The 13,742-nt window shown below is 53.4% G+C and overlaps 1 protein-coding gene across 1 annotated transcript in view; it reads left to right on the top strand.

Annotated features, from left to right (window-relative positions):
- The window catches only part of SH3RF3 (SH3 domain containing ring finger 3), a 334,282-nt gene that overhangs the window by 299,274 nt on the left and 21,266 nt on the right, over window positions 1-13,742 (top strand). The window contains exon 8 of the mRNA XM_008252855.4: window positions 2,254-2,567. Coding sequence (XP_008251077.2) covers window positions 2,254-2,567 — 314 coding nt within the window. The remainder of the gene's footprint in view (window positions 1-2,253; window positions 2,568-13,742) is intronic.

Raw genomic sequence — 13,742 nt, 5'->3', positions numbered from 1 at the left:
AGCAGGATCTGGAGGCCAGGGTGGCTGGGGACAAAGGATGACGGGGCTTCAGAAAGTGTCCAGAAACAGAATTAAAACCTAAAGTGTATCTAGTTTCCTGCTGATGTGCTCCCGGGGGCTAGAGGATTTGGGGCCCTGGCAGCCTCGGGGAGACCTGGACTAAGTTCCCAGTCCCCCCCAGCTTCCATCTGGCCCAGCCCCAGCCATTGCAAGCATTTTGGGGGCGGGGGTGAACTGGAGGATGGTAGATTTCTCTATCTCTCAAATAAGTAAATAAACAAAGTTTTTAAAAAAGGCTAATTTTGGCACAAAGCATTTTGAAATCCATGCATGGTTCTTTCCTAATGCATGTTTTCCGCAAACTCTATGAAGGCCCTTCGTATTACAAGTTGAGGTTGAGGGGATGGCATGGTGGCTTACGTCTTTCTGGAGCACCGTGTCTCCTTTAGCCTGTGGTGTGACAAGGCGAGGTGGTGGCCAAGCTGAAGGCAGAAGGAGGCGGCGGAGGCAGGAGGAGTGGTTGCTCTTCCCCGAGTGGCGTCACTTCCATCCCAGGCTGATGGGCCGGCGTGAGGGACGGTTCAGGCGTCAGGGGAGAGGCAGTAGAATGAGTCGCCATGAGTAGCTGCCACCCCAAGCCTTCAGAGTCAGGCCTGTTTGGATGTCAGTGCTCTGTGTCCCACCCATCTAAATATCTGCATTTCCCCCACCACCACCCCCCCCCCAAAAAAAAAACACACACATCAGTCTTTCTGTATTCCCCTCTCCAAGCAGTGGTTTGCCTTTTGAGCCCCAAAGACTCTGCACCCCATAATTAGGTCTCACCAGCATTCCCGCCAGCTCTGCAGGGAAGCGTCTGGCTTACAGACCTTACAGATGGAGGGCTTGTGCGTGGTGCATTTCTTCACGTGCCCAGGATACGCTGTTAGGATTCATGAGCGCATTGTATATTCAAGGGGTGTTTGGGAGGCAGAGTCACGGGAAGCTGCCACAACCGAGTGCCCGGTGCGAGCCGGCTGGCGTCCCATCCCCGGGCAACTGCATTCTTCCCCGCTTGTTGCATCTGTAGTCACGAGGAGGAGGCGACTCTTTAAAATCATGAAGGCAGATTGTGGCTGGGTTTGTTTACACAGGACGCTGTGTTTACGGGGAACTTTATCTTTTCAAATGGGAGCGTTTTGCAAATGCGATGCCTTTGGCTCCCTAGCATCTGTCAGAAGCGTCTTGCCAGCAGAAAGGCATGGATTCCGCTGAGAAGCACCTGCTTCGTACATCCAGAGTCTGGCACTTAGGCACACCGGTGCAGCCGCACCTGCGGGCGGAACGCAGTGGGGAGGGTGCGTGGCTTCCCCAGGCTGTGCCAGGACAGGCATCCATTGTGCTCACCCTTCCTGCGTGGGCTGTGCTTCAGCAAGGCCAGTGTGGAGACCAAGGACTGGCTGGCTGGTTCTGGGGTCCGAACAAATCAGAGCTGAGCTCTCCACAGTGACCAGTTTACCTGCAGTGGTATTTAATAACTGGGGAGTTTCTCCAAGGTTCTTTTGTAGACTTCAATTTTATAAGCGTTTTAACCCATGCACTTTTTAAAATCTTCTCATGGGGCAGGCATTGGGCCTATTAGGTAACACGCCCAAGTTCTACATCAGAGTGTCTGGGTTCCATAACAGTACTGACTCCAGCTTCCTGCTAATGCAGACCCTGGGAGGCAGTGGCGATGGCTCAGGTAGGTGGCTCCCAGCCGCTCAAGTGAGATACCTGGATTGAGTTCTTGGCTCCCGGCTTTGGCCAGGCCCAGCCCCAGCCACTGACGACACCTGGGAAGTGACCCATCTGATAGGATCTCTGTTTGTCTGTCAAATAATAAATAAGCAAATAGACTAAAATAAAATCTTCTGAGTGCATTGGCTTGTCACAGTAGTCAGAGTACCCAGTAGTACTCTGACAGTAGTCAGAGTTAGAAGACTTCACAGAAGACTTGGATCAAGCCCATGCCCACAGCAACCTTGGGAAAGCTGTTAGCCCCTGAGAGAGGGGCTGCTGTGGGGGGAGGGGGAGGCAGGGCTCCCTGATCACTGGGGATTTGGAAAACGGGAATGCAGGTTGTGAGAGTTCAGCTTTTCCACCTCTGCAGGGGTAGGATCCGTGATGGTGGCATGGCCTGGGTGGCTGCACAGAGAGGCAGTGAGCCCTGACATAACAGTGCAGGAGGTGCAAGGTGCACACTAACAGTTCAGTCCGCTCTCTCCAACCCAGCTCCAGCTGCCCACTCTTCGGCCCAGGCTCAAGACCGACCCACTGCCACCGTGTCGCCCCTGCGCACCCCAAACTCTCCGTCCCGCCTGCCTGCCACCAGCCTCAGGCCCCGCTCCGTTGCGTCCCCGCAGCACGGCCACCAGCCCCCAGCGCAGGTGTGCCCCCGGCCGGCCATCCCTCTCTCGTCCGCAGCCTCAGCCATCACACCTCCCAACGTCAGTGCGGCCAACCTCAACGGGGAGGCCATCAGTGGCCTGTGCATGTCCAGCCCCACCAACACAGGGTGCAAAGCCGATGAGAAGAAAAATGAAAAGGTAAGTGACCCACTCCTGGGCCTGGTCCGGCTGGTTATTTTAGCCGTGTGGCACTGGGTGGCAGTAGCACTCGTACAATCTAGGCTTGCATGTGGGTCCCGAGTACCTGCTCTTAGATGCACAGGCACATGACAGAGATGGAGGCCCCACCAACAGGGCAGCTGTGCGAATAGCATCGGGCCAGCCTTGGGGTCCAGCAGGGTCTACCTACACAAGCCCAGGTACCATTTGCACACAAGTCCTTAAAAGGTGTGCCCTCCTCAGGATACCACCTGCTGAAAAAAATAAAATCATTGCCGTGCACCTGTTTTGTTAGAATAAAGATACTTACTGCCCTGTGCCAGGATGTTGTCCTAACAAACCTAGAAATCTATGTGTGTGGTATGAAGAGCACCACTCCCTTCCGTGGGTCACCCCTTGAGCAGTGTGCAGCCTGCCCAGCTGTCTGAGACAGGCTGAGGAGACACAGAGCCGACAGGAACATGCTGATCCGATGGCATCATTAGCTGTTCTTGTGACTTGGAGGAAGCTGGGCTGCTTCCATAAAAGAGAAACTGAGTCTGACAGGCTTGCCCTGGTGGTCCTGGACTTCAGGCCAGCCAGGATTAGAATCTAGTACTGCCTGGCAGAAATGTACTGCAAGCCACAAATCTAATTTACAATTTCCTAGTAGCCATGTTTATAAAGGAAAGTGAGTTTAAAAATAAGGTCAAAAAGTGAAATTCACTTCAAGGGCATATTTATTCGATTAGACCCAACATGCAAAGCATTATTGTTTGAACACGTGCTGTATATGTGTGTATCAGTGATTGGCGAGGAGGTATTTTGCCTGTTTTCACATGAAGTCTGTGAAAGCCCTGTGAAATGGGGTGAGTGCTTCCCCCGTGCTGTGCGCGGCTGGTTTGAGGCCAGAAATCGTCCTGTTTGCTGGCCTTCCTGGGCTAGTGGTTTAGTGGCCGTCTCTTAGCTTGACCACGCTCTGTGACTTCCAGCCCTTTCCACGGGAAATCAGTCTTTGGATTAGAGTGCATTTGCCAGGGTTCCAGGCGTGTACCCTGAACGCTCGTGGTGTGTTCACGGCGGGAGTAGCCTCTCCCACTCCTCTGGGGGAGGTTAGCAAAGCTTCCTTGACCAGGCAGAACCCCGCCCACCACCCGTCCTCAGGATGCGGGAGCCAGAGTGCCCCAACAGACGAGACTAACGGGGCCTTCCAAGCTGTGCAGGAAAACCAGGGGACGTGGAAAGAACCCCAAGGCTCCCCTCGCCGCTGTGGCGTGACTCTCACTGAGAGTTTCTGGGGTACAGAGTCGGGTCTGCAGGCGTCTGTGTGGGGAGCGGTGCTCGCACTACCCGTGCCTTCCTACGCGTGCAGCTGATGGGATGCAGCCGGGCTGCTTGTACCTGCGCCTGCGAGACCCTGGGCTGAAGCTGTGCTTCCACTGGAGGCTTCCGCTGTCCATCAGTCCTGTAGCAGCTGCGTCTCGGGGACGCCCACGGGCCCCTTGGAGGACGCCCTGCCTGTGTGGAAGGCAGCAGGCCACAGCTAAGCATCCTTGGCAGAGATGTGCCAGCCCCCAGGGCAGTCCACGAGGCGCTGTGCGTGGACTTTGCTCTGCCAGGCACAGGTCCGGGAGCTGGGCACTGGCCAGCAGCTGGGCTCAGCTTGGGGAACGGCCTCTCACCCCCTCCCCCGACCGTGACTGCAGCTGTGGGAACTCAGCAGTCGTGTGCATGTGCGTGTGTGTGTGCGTGTGCGTGTGCGTGATGAGATCTTCTCAAGCGCTTGGCGGTGTTCTCTAGATGCTGCTGTACTTGAACTTTCTCCGGGGAAAGCAGTGAGCGCCCAGCTCTGCTGTCCGCCGTGGTTCTGCAGTGTCCAGTTCTGCTGAAGCCCCGCCCAGGTGCTCCCGGGCGTGTGAGAGAGAGCGCAAGAGCGTGGCTAAGGGGTCCTGGCGCCCGAGGCAAGGGCGGAGGACTTTCTCTTGGGAGCACGGGACATCTGCATGGTACTTACTGCAACAGTGAAGGCTTGGGGGGCTGGGGCTCTGCTGTCATAGACCCACCAGGCTGGGGCCTCTGCCACCTGCGGCCAGCCCAGCCTGACCGGCATGGTGTGGAGGACTCTGGGGACAGTTCCAGTACTGACAGGGTGGCAGTTCTCTCCATGGTCCAAATCCTGAACCAGAGCTGTCCTTGGGCCCAGGGCGCCTGCCAGTGTGTTGCGGGAACCTCTCCAGATGCCCTTCCTGCCCTCCTGCCTCGTTACAGGTGCTCCCTGCAGGGGCTGCCTGTGGCCAGGCCATTAGCACAAAGCCATAACCCCCCTTCCCCGGGGAGCTGCGTGGGCAGCCGGGGCCTGGCCAGCCCGCCGGAGACAGCCTGGGAGTGCTTTCTGGGCACCATCCCGGTCTGTTTCCTGCTGCGGTGACAAAGTCCCCAAGACCGGGTGATTTGTGCAGAATGGAGGCTTCTCTGGCTCGTGGACTTGGAGTGGCCCAAGAGCACGGCTGGCGTCAGTGAGTCTTCTTGCTGCACCAGCATGGCAGGGCTACCGTGTGGTCAGACCAGGCAAGCTGCCAGCTCAGGTCTTGTCCTCTTGTGACGCCCCAGATGCCACCACATCGTGACCCCTGTGACCTCATACAATCCTAACCACTTCCCAGAGAACCCTGCTCCAGCTGAACACATCTGAACCACAGCAGGCCCCAGTGCCGGGGCAGAGCAGGGGGAGACCAGGCCTCGGGTAGGAGGTGGCTCCGGCTCAGCGATTTGCTCAGCTCTGGACAGCATGGGGGACTTGTCCAGCATTTGGGTGCCTTTGATTGCCCAGGGATCCTCTGCCTGCACTGATCCTGGGTGGAAGACGAGACTCCCCGGGGCAGCTCTGAAGCTACCAGCCTGGAGCAAGTTTCCAGAGCTGCTGCTAAGTGCAGGGCACCCCAGGGCTGCCTGCACCCCTGTGTAGTCTCCCAGCCTAGGGCGATGGGAGGTTTCCTGGGCATGGGGAAGAGCCAGGGCAGGGAGACCTGGAGTTGCTGGACTTCAGAAGGCACAGGGAGTGGGCATCACTGTGGTCTTCTCATCAAAGACTTGGCTCAGGTGCCTTTGTACAGGGTGTGGGTCCACATCTAGAATGTGGCACCCAGAAGTCAGAGTAGATGGCAAATCTGCTAAGAGTTTTAAGCAGATGATCTATAGGATTTTTTTAAAGATTTATTTATTTACTTGAAAGTCAGAGTTACACACAGAGAGAAGGATAGGCAGATATAGAGATAGAGATGGAGAGAGAGAGAGAGAGGTCTTCCATCCACTGGTTCACACCCCAATTGGCTGCAACAGCTGGAGCTGTGCTGACCCGAAGTCAGGAGCCAGGATCTTCCTCTGGGTCTCCCATGTGGGTGCAGGGGCCCAAGGACTTGAGCCATCTACTGCTTTCCCAGGCCACAGCAGAGAGCTGGATTGGAAGTGGAGCATCCGGGACTAGAACCGGTGCCCATATGGGATGGCAGCACTGCAGATGGCGGCTTTACTCGCTATGCCACAATGCCGGCCCTGATATATAGGATTTAAGTTGTCCTTTTGCAGCGGGAGAGATAAATTTTGTGCTTGAAACAACTCTCCGATGCCAACTGTTTTGAGACTTCATGAACACGTCAGTACCACAGGCTGTGGAGCAGGCTGTTACCCCCAATTACTCCAGGGAAAGTCATCAGGAGACAGGTGCCTGTGCACCTGTCACTCACTCTCACCTGTGGGTTATAGGGAGGCTGGATGTGGCTCAGCAGAACACAAGGTGTGGGGCCTCACAGCAGCGCAAGGCTCGGCCCCGGCAAGGGGACACAGAGTGGACCGTGGCTGGTCGCCAGTGAGTGTCAACAAGGCGATCACAGGAGAATGTGACAGAGCTCAGTACCAGGAGCCAAGTGTCACAGAGGAGGTGCCCAGCCAGCTGAGCTCGGGGCAGGGAGCGACCCCCGGGGGACAGCAGGGAGCACCTCCCAGCTGAGGGAGAGCCTGGGCAGAGGCTAGAGGATGTGGCCCGGAGCGGAGGGGCCTGAGCCCCTGGGGCAAGTGGGCAGCTCTTGTGCCATGCTCAGCACTGGGAGTTCTGACGGCGCTGGGTAGGCGGTGGGATCTAAGGTCTGATCCAAAGGCCTTGTGCTCCGGCTCCCTCTGAGCTCTCAAGCCCTTGCGCCCCTGCCTGGCAGCCTGCATGACGCTCTCCTTGCTGTCATGGTTCCTGGGAGACACTTGCCTTCCCTGTGGCCTCTGCCACAGCATTCTTGTACCGCAGGCTTGAAAAGGAGCCATCTAGAGGATTTAGACCAACGTCTGGCCAGATGGAATGGATGGTCATGCTGAGCACACAGCAGATCAGCGTGTGCTGAGTGCTGATGTAAAACCTGTTTCACAAAAGCCTCAGAGTGCTTGACTGACAGCCCCTAAGGACTGTCTCACTCATAGAAGGCATCTGGTGACTTAAGAGAATTGGGGGGCCAGCGCTGTGGTGTAGCGGGTAAAGCCACCACCTGCAGTGCTGCCATCCCATATGGGCGCCGGTTTGAGTCCTGGCTGCTCCATTTTCAATCCAGCTCTCTGATGTGGCTTGGGAAAGCAGTGGAGGATGGCCCAAGTCCTTGGGCCCCTGCACCCACATGGGAGATCTGGAAGAAGCTCCTGGCTCCTGGCTTCAGATTGGCGCAGCTGCAACTGTTGTGGCCAATGGGGGATCGAACCAGTGGATGGAAGACCTCTCTCTCTCTCTCTCTCTCTCTCTGCCTCTCTTTCCCTCTGTGTGTAACTCTGACTTTCAAATAAATAAATCTTTAAAAAAAAAAAAAAAAGAGAGAGAGAGATTTGGAGAAACTGCATCCAGTTTAGTTTCACTCCATGACTCACGGGCAAGTCTGCTAGCTGTCTGTGTTTGGAGGTGACAGTTTCAACTTCACAGAATCATGGTGTACCAGGACTGCAGAGAGAGCCTCTTAAGATCTCTCCCCCAAGCCCCTCACTTTCCGCTGAGCTCCTGGGGTTCAGCAACATTGAGAGACTTGCCTGGGGTCTCACAGCATTGGCCAAGACCCTGGCCCAAGAACCCTGGTCTCCTATCTCCTATGTGTCATCCACCTTGGGCGTCTGTTCCGACTGTGGTGACCCTCCCCCATGTTATGGGAGGCCATGTCCAGGTGTATATGCTTGACCTTGAGTCCCACAGAGAGATGTCCAGGGTAGGGACATCAGGAGGTCATGAGACCAGCTGGGAGAGAACGGGGCGGGGAGGGCGGCTACAGGGTCTGCCTTCCAGTTCTGCATCATGCTCTGCTGACACCAGAGCCCACATGACTGTGAACCACTTGACCAAGTCCGTGGGAAGGACATGGCCTGTGCAGTGAAGATTTTATTTATTTATTTATTTTCACTTTTTTTTTTTGACAGGCAGAGTTAGACAGTGAGAGAGACAGAGAGAGAGAAAGGTCTTCCTTCCATTGGTTCACCCCCTAGATGGCTGCCACAGCTGGCACGCTGCACTGATCTGAAGCCAGGAGCCAGGTGCTTCTGGTCTCCCATGGGGTGCAGGGCCCAAGGACTTGGGCCATCCTCCACTGCCCTCCCGGGCCACAGCAGAGAGCTGGCCTGGAAGAGGAGCAACCGGGACAGAATCCAGCGCCCCGACTGGAACTAGAACCCGGGGTGCCGGTGCCGCAGGCGGAGGATTAGCCTAGTGAGCCGCGGCGCCGGCCGCAGTGAAGACTTTAGAAGCTGCTTTGGTCTGAAAGGAGCAGGGGACCTGGCAGATGAACCCGTAACAGCAGCAGTGCAGCCTGGCCCGTGGGTGGATGCTCTGGAAAATACGTTTGCAGGTGAAGCTGCTCTTGATTTTCTACACCACACCCGTCTAAACACACACACCAGAGTACTTCAGAAAGTTCATGGAAAATGGAATTAAAATGTATGTTTGTTTTGGCTCAAAAAACTTTTGAAATCCATGCATATGGGTATATATATATTTGTGATATATAGTACACTTTTTTTATAAAGATGTATTTTATTTATTTGAAAGACAGAGTTACAGAGAGAGGGAGAGACAGAGAGAGAGGTCTTCCATCCGCTGGTTCACTCCCCAGATGGCCGCAATGGCCGGAGCTGTGTGAATCCAAAGCCAGGAGCCAGGAGCTTCTCCCAAGTCTCCCACATGGGTGCAGAGGCCCAAGGACTTGGGCCATCTTCTACTGCTTTCCCAGGCCATAGCAGAGAGCTGGATCAGAAGAGGAGCAGCCAGGACTAGAACCGGTGCCCATATGGATGCTGGCGCTTCAGGCCAGAGTTTTAACCCGCTGTGCCACAGCACCGGCCCCATATGGTACATATTTATAATAGAAAGGCACATGTTACTCAGTAATATAATTTCAGGTTTTTTTTTTTTAATTTATTTATTTGAAAGTCAGAGTTGCAGAGAGAATGAGACAGAGACAGAGATAGAGAAAAAGGTCTTCTATCCACTGGTTCACTCCCCTAATGGCCGAAATGGCCAGGGCTGGGCCAGGCCAAAGCCAGGAGTCAGGAGCTTCTTCCAGGTCTCCCCCGTGGGTGCAGGAGCCCAAGCACTAGGGCATCTTCTGCTGTTTTCCCAGATGCCTTAGCTGGGGGCTGGACTGGAAGTAGAGCAGGCAGGACATGAACTGGCACCCTTATGGGATGCCGGCATGGCAGGCAGAGGCTTAACCCACTGTGCCACAATACTGGCCCCTACAGTTACAATCTCTGGCCTCCAGATGTATTACCTCCCAAGCTGGGGCTCCCTGCAGTCGGCAGGTCCTGCCTTGGTCCACCCCCTTACTCTGTGTCTCAGATGCAGCTTGGGAGGGGCCCCCATCAGTGCAGACACAGCCGAGGCATTCCTCCCTGCCCTCACAGGCTGGCTGATGCAGCCAGCACCACAGGGCATCGGTTGGTTCAGCTTACACAGTTAAGCTGAAAAATTAAAGTGAGGGAACTTTGTGCGCGATGGGTGCCAAAGCCATGGCGCCCAGATCAGGGATAGACAAGGGCAGAGCTTTCAACAGAAATTTGAAGCAAGTGGGACGAAGATCCTAAAGCATTTCCTGGCAGAATTTTAACAGGAGATAGGTAAAACACGACTTGACCAGTGCAGCCCCGAAGACAAAGCACAGCCACAGCGACAGCTCCCAAGAGGTAGAAGACATCCAAGAACTAAACTCACGGCAGCGGCTTTTGGGGATGTTCACGGCATTTTGCTTGTCGGCATTCCGGAAGGCCAAATAATTATCTGCGTATTTCGAGAGATTGAGAAAGTCAGCCAAGGTTTGCAGAGGAAAATGCCCTGAGAGGCTTTGACCGAGGGTCCTCCCGCACTGTGACAATGGTCCCGCTCTTTCCTCTCATCAAATGCGGGCAGTTTCATCAGTTTTGTTGCGAAGTCTTTGGGCATCCAGTTTGCAGTCCTGACTTGGCTCCTTCTGACTTCTTCTTGTTCTCTAACCTTTTGTGAAGTTTATGTGTGTATTTTTACTTGAAAGGCAGAGCAACAGGGAGAGAGAGAGAGAGACAGAGACAGACAGAGAGAGAGAGAAAGAGATCTTCCATCCACTGGTCCACTCCCCAGCCAGGGCCGTGTAAGACCACACCCATCAGGATCTCCAGTGTGAGTGCCAGGGACCAAAGTACTTGGGCCGTCACCGCTGCCTCCCAGATGCACTGACAGAAGCTGGATTGAACGTGGAATCGGGACTTGATCCCTGGCACTCGTATGGGCTGCAGGTTTTCTATTCCAAAGCAGCAGCTTAACTCTGTACACCACAGTGATAACCCTAGCTCCCTAATCTTAAAAATCTTCAAAGGACATTTTTTTTCTGTTTACAAGTGGGAAAAAAAAAAAAAACTGGTGAATTTTCCAGGACCCATCAGCAGTGGACTCAATGGCTGGTATCATCACTTACAATAGAGTCTTTGTGTTTTTTAAGATTTTTTTTTTATTTGAAAGACAGTTACAGAGAGAAGTAGACACACACATACACACACAGAGAGAGAGAGAGAAGGAGAGAGAGAAAGAGAGAGAGAGAGAATGTCTTCCATCTGCTGGTTCACTTCCCAAATGGCCACAATGGCCAGGAGCTTCTTCCTGGTCTCCCATCTGGGTGCAGGGGCCCAAGCACTTGCACCATCTTCTGCTGCTTTCCCAGGTGCATTAGCAGGGAGCTGGATCGGAGGTAGAGCAGCCGGGACTGGAACCAGTGCCCACATAGGATGCCGGTGCTGTAAGCTGGGGTTTTGATCTGCTGAACCACAGCGCCTGCCCCTACAATAGAGCATTGTTCTTGGTGGAGTTCATATTGAAATTTTGTTTTTGCCTTTTAATCCTATTTTTATAGGAAGTGTTTGAAGCCCCCTCACCTATCTCTGAGACTTCTTTAAAAGATAGAGATTTGATTTTGCAATTTTACACTTTTTATAATTTTGTAATTTTTCTTAGCATGAAATTGAAGGATGGAGGCACGTCAAAAATTAACCCTATTGGGCTGATGCAGCATAATTTATGACAAGATAATGACAGAGTGCTTATTGATCTCAGCCACGGGAGGTTCCATTTCCTGGTTCATTTTTCCTGTATCCACCAAGAAATATGGGATAGAATAGGGGCTGGCATTGTGGCATAGCGGGTAAAGCCACCACCTGCATCAATATGGGCACCGGTTCAAGTCCTGGCTGCTCCACTTCCAGTCCAGCTCCCTGCTAATGGCCTGGGAAAGCAGTAAAAGATGGCCCAAGTGCACCCACGTGGGAGACCCGGTTGAAACTCTTGGCTCCTGGCTTTGGCCTGGCTTACCTCTGGTTGTTGGCAGCCATCTGGGGGAGTGCACCAGCAGATAGAAGCTCTCTCTTTCTCTGCCTCTCTCTCTCTTTCTCCCTCTCTCCCCTTCTCTGTCTCTCTGCCTCTCTCTCTCTCTCCTTCTCTGTCTCTCTTCCTGTCTATATATATATATGTTCGTCTCTGTGGCTCTGATTTTCAAATAAGTAAATAAATCTTGAAAACAATGAATTTTTATGGTTTCAGTTTTGTACCTGCCATTAGAACCTGAACAATGGAGGGAGCCTAAGAAAGCGATTTTAGTCGGCAGTGAAGTCTCAGCTGCGAGGCATTAAAGCAGAAGTCATCTGTGAGCGGTAATAAGCCTTAGAAATGGGGGAGGATTTGTGAGTCACATGTCACAGTTGTGGGGACCCTGTCACCCTCCTAGGGTGATAACTGATAACTCATCAGGGTTATGGGGGCTTTACACCCCAGTGCCTCGTCACTGCCCTCTCAGATAGCAAGAGGAGCCTGGTAGCACGGCTGCTGGCGGGAAACACAGACTCCGGAGCAGCCGTGACCCACTGGGCACGCTCAGTTCCCGCATCAAGTTTGTATTCCGGTCACCTGCAAAATTCTAACACCGTGCACCGCCTTCCTGTCCAGCTGGCCACAATTTCACGCTGCTCGTAAAGGCTGCCCAGGTAAACTGGATGCCCAGGTAAACTCAGCTGGTAGAATCAATTCGAAAGAAAAACACCCTCACCCCCTTGCAGCACACCAGAGGCAGTGCCTGCAGATGGGACCCAAATGGCGGTCTCTCCCACGAGCAGACGGTGTCGGCACGATGAGGCAGCACTAACATTCTGCAGAACTTGTGGGCGCTTTCCATCTTGATTGTCTAACCGAGAGCGTGCCAAGAGCGAACAGCTGGTGTGGGTGGTTGTGTTTTGTTCAGGCACCAGGTAGTGGGAGGGCGCTGGCTTTCTCTTACCTCTCTGGAATGAGACAACTTGATATCCCCCTTCTCATCGAGGGCGAAATTCCTCTTGGGACAGACTTGGTTTTTTATTTGCCTGCTATGTTATCTGCCTGGTCACGCCTTCTGGACCATGTCTCAGTAAACTGCAAGGCACATTTGCAAGTCGCTTAAGAGTGGACTCATTAATCTCTTCAGAGCACTCACATTTCATCTGTGTCTCAGCTTTGCCGCACAAGTCAACTTGATGAACATCTTATTGCTGTAGGATCTCCTGACTGGGACCAGCAGTAATGGCCACACGAGCTGCAGCGCCCGCCTTCCAGCTCTTACTTGTTCTCTCCTTCATGTCAAAATCCCCTTACGAATCCCTTGGATTTCAGTTTGTTTAATATGATAGTGGGAATAATGTGTCCTGTCACTCATGGGAATGTTTTACAAAACAATTGTTGGTTTATATCTGTCAGGGGTCTGCAGAGAAGCAGTACCAATAGGAGATGTTAGGGATAGATGATAGGTACATAGATAGATTGATAGATAGATATTGATTGATAGGTAAGAGGTTGATTGATAGATGAGAGATAGATACATAGATAATTTGTTTATTTTAAGGAAGGGGTCCATGTGATTGTGCAGGTTGATGAAGCCAAGCTCTGCAGAGCAGGGCAGGCCAGCAGACTGGAAGCTCAAACAGGACTTGAGACTGAAGGAAGAAATTCTCTGTCCCCAGGATACTCTTCCAATTGCTCTTAAGGCCCTGGGCTGACTGGGTGATGCCCACTCACGTTGCCAAGGTACCTCCTTCAAGCAATCTCCCATACTGCAAGTCAACTGACTGTGCTAGTGAATCACATCTACAAAGTAGTAACATCTGGATTAGCATCTGACTGGACCACCGGGGCCCAGGGCTTAGCTGAGTTGACACAGTAACGTCACCGTCCGCCATTTGTCAGCTTGGCATCTCCCTGAACCACGCCTGAGTTTCCAAACAGAGGTCGTAGCAGCGCCATGCTTCTGCCTGACGTAGTGCAACGGAATACAGCTGGAAGCAGACTGGTGCTTTCCCCAAGAAAGAACGCAAAACAGTCTCCCAGTGCTGCTTGCTCTTCTCTTGCATGGCCCATAACTTAAATCCTGTGATGTAAATTCAGTACATCTGTGTCGCGTGATAAGCAGGTAAGAGAGGGAAGAAAACAAAGATACACACACACACACACACACACACACAGTGCAAGGCCAGGTGCAGGGCCCACAGCGGCTCCCTGGGGACCGCTGTGGCTGTGGCTGTGACTGTGGCTGGTCTTGGAGGCGAGGGAAGAGCTCCGATGCCAAGCATGACAGTTAACGCATCAGGCTGAGTGAGAAGAGAACTCCTATGAGGTTTCCT

The sequence above is a fragment of the Oryctolagus cuniculus genome, chromosome 2 (assembly GCF_964237555.1).
Source record: "Oryctolagus cuniculus chromosome 2, mOryCun1.1, whole genome shotgun sequence".
NCBI lineage: Eukaryota > Metazoa > Chordata > Mammalia > Lagomorpha > Leporidae > Oryctolagus > Oryctolagus cuniculus.
This window is presented reverse-complemented; position numbering and strand designations above follow the sequence as displayed.